Below are 12,188 nucleotides of genomic sequence, written 5' to 3' on the forward strand. Positions count from 1 at the left end.
CATCGAAGCTAAAACACACATGGTGGTAAAATCAATTCCTTCTCAGCTTCATATCGAAGCTAAAAAATTCTATTTTAATTGTGCATTTTTTTATCTTTGGAGTAACGATACCCATAACTTAGGGATGGACTCAAGTCAATTTTTCAGGATAGTATTTTTAAAGTTTTCTTATAGGAATTTTATACTATACAACAATTAATCAATAAATACACTATATAGTTGCATTAACAGACGAATTTTTTAGATGCATTTCTCAACTACCAAGTCCAAAAATTTGCGGTCTTGTTTTATCTAATTTTCATGTGTTGTATCGCCACGTGAGCGTCGTCATTTACTAATGTTTCGTATGGTGATGCAGCGATAGTAGAAGGAGGTGTATAGTAGACGGATTGCACAATAATAATTTATATTATTGTACAACGTGAGTTCTCACTGATCAACATCCCCGCCGGCATTCCACACATTCCTTCAGTCGTCGCTCGTATGTCACATACGGTCTAACACGGGCGCTCATTTAAGCTCTGGTTAGAGTTTTGGTGGTTTGCGTGTGCTTCGGTCGTCAATGACTTAACGGCCATCTGGCTACATTCCCTCTTATCCCCAGGAGCAGCAGTTGGGATAACACGCTACAACGCCACCGGGGCGAATCCGGTTTTTCTCATAAAGTAGTCCTACCAGTTCCAATATAAAACTTGCATAGTTCCTCAACATAGAGTACCGTATATTCCCTTTTAAATGAACTTATTAATCTTTGATTTAATAAATTTATGATTTAGTATAGTTTCAGGATATATATATGGATATTTTTTTGAAAAAAAGAAAAAAATTCTAGCTTAAATTGACAATATTACATAAAAATGATTGTTTACTTAAAATTAGTTGTTCATCGTTTTAATCGATAACAAAAGAATAGAATTTAAAAACCCGTTTACGACTAGGTAAAAATTTTAGTAAAAAAATTTAAACGAACTCTAAGAAAAACTAGATTCATCGTATATTTGTGTTAATTAACCGTGCAGTTATTTTTCGACTAGTTTTAATTATCTCGTTGTGGTGGGGGGACATTGGAATGTTGTAGCAATATGGCGGCGGCCATGATAATGGCACACTCAACAACGTTGACTCTTTGTTTTCATTTCTGATATTACATTTTTTTCTGTGCCGCTGTCTTTTTTTACGATTACGTGTGTTAAATGTCTATTAGCGTAATCCCTGTGCATTAACCAAACAGCTGGATATAAAGTTTTGTCTAAATGTTCGATAAGTGTTGTGTTCTTCACGTTAAATCTAAGGCTTTTAGTGGATACTTTACTTAACAGGTCTCGAGTATCAACAGAATAACGATGTACCACCGGCTGTAAAGTCAGTACATAGTTTATTATTAACATTGCTTTATCAATAACTTATTGTATTATTTTTCCGTCGAAATTTAGTGAAGTTAAAATTTTACCTGGACTTTTAAGTTTTTCTTTAATCATGGGTCATTTCTTGTAAAAAAAAAATTATACTAAATATGTTTGAAAATTGTAGAACAATTAGATGACCAACATTTGACCTATTTGCCGATAATTTATTTAGGAAATTAAGTTAATACACCAGATTTGGAATTTTATGTTTTATTTTAAGAAAAAATATTATGCTCTTATATTAATATTGCCTATCAAACTTCATATTTAATTATTTGCTAAAAATAACTACAATTTTTAATATTTTTTAGACTTTATCATTTTTTAGATTGCTTTTAAATCCCTTAACAGTTAGATTAAATTAATTTATTCTAGAAAATATCTTAAAAAAATTTAAAAATTGGAAATATAATGTTTTTGAAGTATTTAACTACAATTTCATTTTAACATGTTATCGCCAAATGTAGTTAGTAATATATAAACTTCATATGATTTTAAAATTAGGTTAAATTGATGTATTTTCTTTTTATAGTTTCATATGCATTGTATTATTGTGTGTATTAGTACACTGAAAGAATATAATATTGAAAATAGTCTGGATTTATTTTAGTATATTTAATAATTAATTTAAACAATTTTTTTTTAAATTTTCATTTAAGTTAATTAAATTATTATTTTTAATTAAATAGCTTAGTTTTAATTATTAGATTTTTTAAATTTACAAAAAAAAAATACCAATAATTTTTAATGATAATTTATAAATAATACATATATTAACTGAAATTTTAGTTAGTATTAAATTAAACAATAAAGTTTTTTTTTGTTTTANGGAGGGTAAAGTTTTTTTTTGTTTTAATAATTTAGTTTGATTTTTTATAATTTTGCAAATGTAATTCAAATTTTTAATGGAGTAAATTTATTGAATTCTTTAAAAAAAATTGATTGTCATCATATTTTTAAAATCAAAACATTCTTGCATGCTGAACAGGAGAACTTGAAGGCTTAGTTTTACATAATTTGTAAAATTTAATTTTAACTCCTTAAAATTTTCTACTAAATTATGCTTATGTTATGATTTTAATTGAATAAACAGAAACAGGCAGTTTTATCTTGCTTTGATTTTTAATGTTTATTATTTAATAAAAATGTTTGTTAAAATTTAATAAAAATATTGCTAAGTAATTTTATAATATAAAATTATAAATTATTTTTTCAGGTGTTCAAACAGCTTTTAAAAATACAGTCCATTATAGAGCTTAAAAGTTGTTAAAAATCTATTTTATCAACCATGTAACTAGTTTTGATTATTATTAAACATACACTGTGCAAAAAAAAATGTGATGCATCTGATCGCATAGCCTGTGTGTCCTCGGCCCCCACTTAGCCATGGGCCGCCCGAGGAAGCTGTCGCCAGCATGAATTCTGCGGCACCTGCATCGGGCAAACCATCCACCCGATCATCGTCGTCAGGCTATCACCAAAAGGCGTTAGCTGAAATCCGTAACTCATTACTGCCCTTTGCAAATATTGGTGGCTGTGATAGCAGTGCAGCCAGCTGTGTGTCCAGCATATCAAGTACTTCTGGATCTGCTACTTCAGGCATTGGATCTGTATCTGGTCTTAGTTCTATCTCCAATAATTGTGTTGATAAAGAGCTAAATGCTTTAAGACAAACGCTTACTCAATTAATTGCCATGGGATATACTGAAGTAAGTTAATTATTATTCTATAGATTATAAATCTAATTAAGTTATTAATCTGATATAAAATAGACTAACTCATTTTCAATCTTAAATCATTAAACCATAATCAATGAAACATTAAAAAATATTCCAATATTACTACTTATTGATAATATATATTACTTAAACTGGTATACTTTTATAAGAATATTGTTTGTAACATACAGTGAAGTGTGGAAAAATGTAAATGATTGGGGTAATTGTAAAGAATTTTTTTCTCAAAGAATATTTAGCATTTTTTTTTTAAATTAAAAAGTATTCGTTCTTATTTTTGCTGTAATCATATTAAATCAGTAAGTTTGATATAAAAAATCATGTATTTGCAATTCAGCATTTCAATCTAATCATGATTAAAGTCTGGAAAACTTTGAGAAGTTGTGTAATTTTAAAATGATCAGGGAAATCATGGAAATTTCAAGGATTTATAATATTTAACCTGAAATTTTTTAAAATTGATTAAACTTATCATATATTTAAACTATAAATGAAGGAGTTCAAACCTTCTATTAGAATTTTTTTATAATTTGAGAGCAACACTAGTACAATAATAGGGACTACTTAACCAACAAGTTCAGAAATTATTTTCTGCTCTCTCCAAACAAATTTAGAGAATAATAATTATTGTAATATAAATAAATTATAATTATTAAGTATCCTGCCCAAGTATGCTTTTTAATTAGTAATCTCTTACCTTTGGATAGATTAAAAAGTGTTTTTAGAATTCGTCACCTATTTCAAAATTTCAATTAGTAAACAGAACAATAAACATATTGGGAGGATTAATAAAACTACACATAATTAATGTATTTCTTAGCTCCTTCAACTATATATGGAACTTTTTTAATTGACTGATATAGTCAAACATTTGAAAATTTTAAATTAGTGAAAACGATGATAATTCTTGCTATGTAAAAATTATTGAAAATGTTTGTTATAGCTATATTATATTTCACCACAGTCTAAAGAGAATTTGTTTTATTAAAGTATATTAAACAATACATTTTTTCAACCTATTTATCATAATGTATCATTGTACAAATCGTTTAGCTTATTTCTCAATTGAAAAACGAAATGTTCTAAAACATTTATAAATAATATTTAGTAAAAACCAACGCCAGATTAATTAATTAGAATACACATAGATTAGAAAAATTATCAATCCCAACCCAATCAACATTATTAAAAGAACTATAATACTATGTAAAAACCGGAAATATTTAGAGATTGTTATATTTTATTTAAAAAAATTAGTTCACATTTTTAAAATTTATGGAAGACATTTTATTTATAATATACATTTTGTTCTAGGAAGCATCATTAAGGGCACTTAAAGTATCTGGAGGACGATGTGAAGGTGCCTTAGATTTTTTAGCCAAACAACAACAGTGTGATTTGCAAAATGGTTGTAGCAAATCATCTTCAGGTAGTTTGAAATTCATCTTATTATTTGAATATTTTACAATTAGCTTATAAATTCTTATAGGGTTATGTAGCAATAGTAATAAATTAATAAGGAAATCAAGCTTGGAAAGAAGTGGAGTTGGTCCTAGGAGTAGTCCTGGCCAAGATAGTGGTGCAGGAAGTTCAAGGTCTGATAGTCCAAGACAACCCGATCTAGTCATTCACTCTCATACTCCTTTGTCTCGCCAATATTCTCCTTCTGCTTATTCTGAAACACCACCTCCTCCTCCACCCAGAAATAATAGTACACCTCCGCCTCCTCATGTCCCTACTCATATGCAACAATTACTTAAGCGTATGTCACCAGCCCCTGCTGTTCCATCAAGACCACCTGCTCCAACCCCTGGAACTTCAGCTAGTAGCTCTAATCAAAGAGTTACATCTCCTATGGTAGTTCAAAATGGTCCACAAGCACAGCAGCAATTATCACAGCAGATTCAAGCTTTAAGTATGACAACTTCAGAGCCTCCACCTCCATATCCTCTTGTTGGTGCTCCACCTCCTCCACCTTCATATTCTGCTTCAATTCAAGAGTACAGAAAATCACCTTCATCTGGTGTATTTTCATCTGCCGGCTCATCTAGTCCTGTATCTGTATCAACAAATGGTAGCGTGTCATCTTTAACTCGACCTACTCCATTGCAAGCTTGGGGAGCCAGACAAACTAAAACACAATCACCTATTATAATGCAATCTGTACGGAGTACTTTGGTTCAAAAACCTATTTTACAAACTGCTGTTGCTCCTCAATCACCAGCACCTACATCTCCATCACCAGTTCCACCACCATCATATGCTTCATCAATTCAACAAAAACAACAAGCTCAAAAAGCTGTTCAACAGCCACAACAAGCATCGTTATCTTCACCATCAGCAGTTGTACCAACAACTGAACCACCTAGTTATGCCAGTACAATGCAAGCTTTGGCTGCTCAGAGAGTAATAACTAACCCATTACATCCACCACCACCTTATGCTGAGGAACATCCTCACAGAAAACCTACTCCTCCTCTACCTCCTATACCATCATCATCTGTCAATAAAAATAAAATATTGAATTGTAACAATCATCATCATCACTTTAACAATAATGGTATTACTAATGGACTAGATGATGAAGATGACAATCAGTCTAAAATTGACCATCAGTCTCCAATTCCTGAACGAAAACACATCAGTAAAGAAAAAGAAGAAGAAAGGCGAGAATGTAAAGTAAAAAATTATTCTCCTCAGGCATTTAAATTTTTTATGGAACAACATGTTGAAAATGTCATTAAATCACATAAGCAAAGGGTTTTTAGAAGGGTTCAGTTGGAAACAGAAATGGCTAAAATAGGTTTAAGCGAAGAAGCTCAATGTCAAATGAGAAAAATGTTATCACAGAAAGAATCAAATTATATTCGCTTGAAACGAGCTAAAATGGACAAATCTATGTTTACTAAAATTAAACCCATTGGAGTTGGAGCTTTTGGTGAAGTTACATTAGTTAGAAAAATAGATACTAATCATTTATATGCTATGAAAACACTTAAAAAAGCTCATGTTCTAAAACGTAACCAAGTAGCACATGTTAAAGCTGAGAGGGATATACTTGCAGAAGCAGATAATGAATGGGTTGTCAAGTTGTATTATTCATTTCAAGATAAAGATAATCTATATTTTGTTATGGACTATATTCCAGGTGGTGATTTAATGTCATTGCTAATTAAATTAGGAATATTTGAAGAACACTTAGCAAGGTATATGTTTTAATTAATACATCAATTTTTTATTATCTATTAGTTAATTATTTATTTTTATTAGGTTTTACATAGCAGAATTGACTTGTGCAGTTGAGAGTGTACACAAAATGGGTTTTATTCATAGAGATATTAAACCAGATAATATATTGATTGATCGTGATGGTCATATAAAACTCACAGATTTTGGTTTGTGCACTGGATTTAGATGGACTCATAACTCTAAATATTATCAAGATGGTAAAAATTAATTCTTTTAGAATTTCTAAAAGTAGATTTTTATTTATTATTTATAATAAATATATTATGTTTAGGTGAACATTGTAGACAAGATTCAATGGGAGGAGAAGAATGGGGTATTACTGGTGCAGAATGTCGATGCCATCAATTAAAACCTTTAGAAAGACGACGTAGAAGAGAGCATCAAAGATGTGAAGCTCATTCTTTAGTTGGCACACCTAATTATATTGCTCCAGAAGTTTTACTTCGTACTGGTTACACACAACTTTGTGATTGGTGGAGTGTGGGAGTAATACTCTATGAAATGCTTGTTGGATCCCCTCCATTTCTTGCTAATACTCCAGCAGAAACTCAATATAAAGTAAATCATTTAATTTATTTAAAACAGTAGTAAATTAACAATTAAAAATTGTTTTTCTAGGTCATTAACTGGGAAAATACATTACAAGTTCCACAATCTGCAAATTTATCACCAGAAAGTGCTGATCTTATTTTAAAGTTATGTACTTGTAAAGAACGTCGATTAGGTAAAAATGCTGATGAAGTCAAAGCACACCCTTTCTTTGCAGATTTAGATTTTGAACGAGGAATGCGGCGTCATAACCCTCCTCATGTACCAAGAATTCAATTTTCTACTGATACATCAAACTTTGATCCAATTGATCCTGAACGTCTACATAACTCAGATTCATCAGATTCCGATAACAGGATATCTGACTCTGATAACAATCGGCCATTCCATGGTTTCTTTGAATTTACTTTTAGAAGATTTTTTGATGATGGAGGGGGACCATCATTCCACACTCGAATAAGTCTAGATGACAATGATGGTCAAGGTGCTGTTTATGTTTAAATTTGATATAATAGCGCTTTGTTCATGGTCTTTCTAGAAAATTGAATAAGCAATATACAAAGAGTTATTGTAGAAATTAATCTTCAAAAATTATTAAAAATCAGATACATGTAATTACAAGTTTTATGAAAACCTTAGACAAGTGATAATAAGAAAGAAGCGGACCAAAATATTATAATAAAACTCGCAACAAACCTATTTACTGTTTTATAATTTATTTCTTGCTTTTTTTTGCATCACAATTCTCTGACGAAAGCTCAGGTTAGGCCATTGTGCCGTTTTAGGAACTTAAGCCTAATTTAGTTACCAAAATATTCTTCATATTCTAGTTTTTTTAGAGCCGTTATATTAATTTATTGTTTACCTTTCTTCAAATCTAACATTGCTAACTTTTATACATTTCTCTAAAATGAAATATTTATTTTTTATTTTTTTGATAAGAAATAATTTTTTTTCTTAATTATTTTTCATTTAAAACCAAATTTATATATATACAACAATAGAACCATTTATTTTTCAAACGGGCTGTGCAAAGTGACAGGGATATTTAATTTGATAATGAGCTTTGAAAATTAATATATTTATAAATATTTTTCTGTAAAAAAATAATAAAACAAAATTATTTTTTAGACAGTTACCAAATTATAAATTTATATTTAATATATATAAAAAACTAATATGTATTTTTATGGTGTTAGATAATTAAGACACCTGCTCTCTTTATTTTCTCTCTTATTATGTATTGGTTGTTTGTTTTAATGATCTAGTTGAATTTGCTCAATTCAATTATGTTTCGGCATCATTTCAATCGACTTGTTTGCAATCGTCTGTGATAAGCGATTAATTAGATAGAAAAATCTAATTACAATTTGGCTAAAATGATGCCAGCCTTATGTTTATTTACAGATCTGCTTAATGTTTTATTATTTATATGAATTTAAATTTATTATGTATTATATTTACTCAATTGTATTGTAAAGAGGGTGGCATAAAATATATTATGTCATACTGTATATTTTTATTATTATACATAATTTTTTTTAGAAAAAAGTGATATGTGAACATAATTTTGATGTATATTTTTTTATTATAAAACAACAATAACATTATTTTATTGAACATTAAATTTAATTTTTACTTTCCTTTCTTTCTTCCTTTTTTCTTTTTTTTTTTTTGAACTTGTGGCCATGGAAATCCGCGACATTTAAGTAAATCTTGTACATTGTGACATGTATGATATGCATTGTCCATAGCATTCTCATTGAACACGTCAACCAAATTTCTTGATTTTTTACCTTCTTTTCTTGTTTTTACTGTCGTACAAATTGCACTTTTTTTTGTTTTTTTTTCATCTTTCAATGGTTTTTTTTTACTATAATTTTTTTCACTCATTTTCTTACATGAAATCTAAAATGTAATAAATAATTTTCATAATTATGTTAACTAGTTAAAAATTATTTATTTAACATTTCATCTTCTATAACTGACAAATCTGTCATTTGTTTACCTGTTTAATTGTATAAGAAATGTTATTGTTAAAAATTATACATTATATTATCCCATTGTTCCTGAAAAATGTGTACCTACGAGTGAAATGTATTTTATTGATTGCTGCATAAAAAAATGGGTGGGATCTATGTAGTTATCGTTACTATGCCAATATTATAAAACACATATTAAAAGTGTTTCAATTTTGAAAATTTTAAAACTAAATAGATTACTTAGTTTTATTACATGACTAAAATTTAAAACTGAATATGATGGAAAATATCAGAAACGAAATTCGGAGTCTGTCACAAATTTCTTTACAGAATTCATCTAAAAATTGTAAATAACCAAGTAGCTGTTGTGTATTATTAGTGACTATCAGGAACTAGAATCGAACGCAAAAAACTGGTACCCTTAAAAACCGAAACTTTATGAAAATAATAGTTAAGGTTTTGGTTCCATTAATATTAGTTATACTAAATTTCAAAATTATAAATTGTGGTATAAATGAAGTTATTTAAAATAAGTCCACATTAAGGAATTTTACAACCCCAAATAACCTTTTTATTTTAATTATCAAAGTTATTTTTTCAAGTTTTATTAGGTTTATTTGAATGAGTAAAAAAAAATGCTTCATCTCTAATTTATATTGTTTCATATTATTGCAGTGCTGTACGGGATACATGTAACCAGCATCCCCTTCATATTCAGATCTACTCGTGACAACAATTGTCATTTAAGTAACTAGGTGATGACTGAAAATCGATATAATGATTCCATTTTTGAACGCGATTTATAACATTAACTATTTTTGCCAATGATAAGTTCTAAGCCAGTGGTGATTAAATGAAAGGGGATTAGGGGATAGATCCTCCCCATTGACATACCCTATTTGACATTTCTGTATAATAAGCTGTACCCATCCGCGCTATATACTTGATCTATTTACTAATAAGCTTGGAACTAAGTACTAATCCTCAAGTTATTATGGACACAATCAAAGGTTTTTGTAAAATAAGAATAAATTATAAAATTAATTTTTATATTTTTCATGTAATAAAAACCCAGCATAGTGGGAACGTGGCATAGTTGAGACAAGTATAGATGATATCTATAGTGATTAAAATCACTATCATAAGAAACGCTTCGATGCAAATGTGTAGATAGTGTTTAATTTTAAGAAATTGGTAGATTATTTCAAAAGCAACAATAACTATTATTCCCTTATTTTTATCCTGATTAGTTATTTTATTTATAGTTATAATATATGAATAAATAATAATTAAATTTAGTATGGTACTGATATTCAATAATTTAATATTGTAATTTTTACGAAGATACAAAAATAATATAGTAGTTGCATATTTCGTTACTTTTAACTCGTATACAAATTTTAAGGGATTGATGCAATACTTTTCAATAAAAAATTTTTGTTTCTTATAACAATAAATTTGTAATATTATAGTCTAGTAGTAGTACACACAAATAGAGTAAAAAAATTATTAAATTACAAAGTAAAATAATTTAATTTTGTAGTTGAAACATATCATATCAAACTTGATTCGTCAATAAATACTTTGAAAACATTATAAATAAATGATTTTAATTGTCTGTATGGATAACATGGGATAAGAAACTGTTTAATTGATAAATTAGGATTTTTTTTTCAATTTTTGAGGGTAATATCTTTAACTAGATACGAATTGTAATCATTCAACATAACGTTGAAAAAAGTAGGTCTATTGAGAGAGGAGAAAATAAATAATAGTCACAAAAAATATCTTCTCAGCTTTACATCGAAGCTAAAACCTAAAATATAGTATAATAATTTTAATATGAATAAGAAATTTCTTCTCACGAGGGGCGACTACAGTGATGGGATCCTTGATCTTTATTGAAGTTATTTTTGTAACTAAATGAAATAAAAATCAAATGAATTGAAAATTTATTCTAACTTAAAAAGAATTAAGAAAAAAATGCAAGAAAATCCTTGCCGTACACGGGTTGGAGGAACTTTGTACCCCAAGCGCGTAAGACACAAGTTTTACTAACTCGACATACGTACGTCGTTTCCGTTGACTGAAAAAAAGCAAAAAAATTTAATTAAGTTTAACTTTCTATGTTATATCAATTTGATTTAAATAATATTTATAAAAATCAGTGTATTTCCCATGCCAGGTATTTTAAAATAAAATAAAATACAAAATGGAAAAATTTAACAAAAAAATAGCATAGTTTTGCATACGGTAGTCATTTTTACAATGAAGACAAACTCAGAGGTCAAATTTTTTTTTTCAAATTAAAGTACATTACATGAGCTTTAATTTAAGATATATATAAAAGTGTCAGTATTTTTGGAACACTTTCAAAAATTAAATTGAAAATGTAAATTCTTTGTGAAAAGTTGTCATTTTGAAACCCCCCTGTGGACAGGTAAAAGGTCATATTTATAAAAAAAAATTATATTGATTTGTTCATTTTTGAAAAAGTTATGAGTTTTAAGAAAAAAAATTGAAAAAATTTCGAAAATTACTGATTTTTAAAATTGTAATTTTTTTAAAGATTTCTCCCATTTACGTGGAACGAGGGAAATTTTTTCAGTTTTTGAAGGTAGTCTTCGACTAGACACAATTTGTGATCTTTTTATGTTATCTTCTAAAAATAAATTTATAAATTATTTAGGTAAACTAAAATCATTGTATTTTTATTCATAGCGTCTATCTTATCTTATTTATCAATCCAATCTATAGAAGTAAAATAAATGATTAGTTACCAAAATTCGACAATATTTTTTATAAATTATCAATGAAAAAATTTTGGCTTTTAAGGTAGTTGGATTCACAAAACGTTATCACGTCAATTTAATAGAAAACCATTAATCAGGTCCGGATTAAGGAGTGAGGGGTCAAATTTTAATATCCTGGTCACAATTAGTAATATTTTTTTGGTTTATTTTGCTTATTTTGGGAGGATTAACCACCCAATGATTTCGAACCATTATCTCAGTATCAACACATTACTAAGTTTTCAATTTAATTAAGAAAAATTTGTTCTAATTGATGATGTATTATTTACTATGTTCGGGAATAACATAACAAAATTTATAAATGATTATAATCCTTAGTTCTAGTTGTAAATGTATTAAACAAAAACAGTACTACCAACTTTAAGTAGTAGAACAATTAAAGGTCAATAGCATGGTTATACTGTTATTAGCCTTGTGATAATAATAATCTGATGAAATCACTATAAGAAGTAT

General features: G+C 28.2%; 1 protein-coding gene across 1 annotated transcript; it reads left to right on the forward strand.

The window, feature by feature from the left end:
- The first annotated feature begins 1,074 nt into the window (after positions 1-1,074).
- Positions 1,075-8,550, forward strand: LOC126903218 (serine/threonine-protein kinase Warts). Its single transcript, XM_050681290.1, has 7 exons — positions 1,075-1,362; positions 2,623-3,115; positions 4,457-4,571; positions 4,632-6,348; positions 6,413-6,588; positions 6,663-6,949; positions 7,010-8,550. The coding sequence occupies exons 2-7, from the start codon at positions 2,822-2,824 to the stop codon at positions 7,439-7,441; spliced, it is 3,021 nt and encodes a 1,006-aa protein (XP_050537247.1). The 5' UTR covers positions 1,075-1,362; positions 2,623-2,821; the 3' UTR covers positions 7,442-8,550.
- The last annotated feature ends 3,638 nt before the right edge of the window (positions 8,551-12,188 follow it).

This window comes from Daktulosphaira vitifoliae, unplaced genomic scaffold (genome assembly GCF_025091365.1).
Source record: "Daktulosphaira vitifoliae isolate Bord-2020 unplaced genomic scaffold, ASM2509136v1 Scaffold_3, whole genome shotgun sequence".
Classification (NCBI taxonomy): Eukaryota; Metazoa; Arthropoda; class Insecta; order Hemiptera; family Phylloxeridae; genus Daktulosphaira; species Daktulosphaira vitifoliae.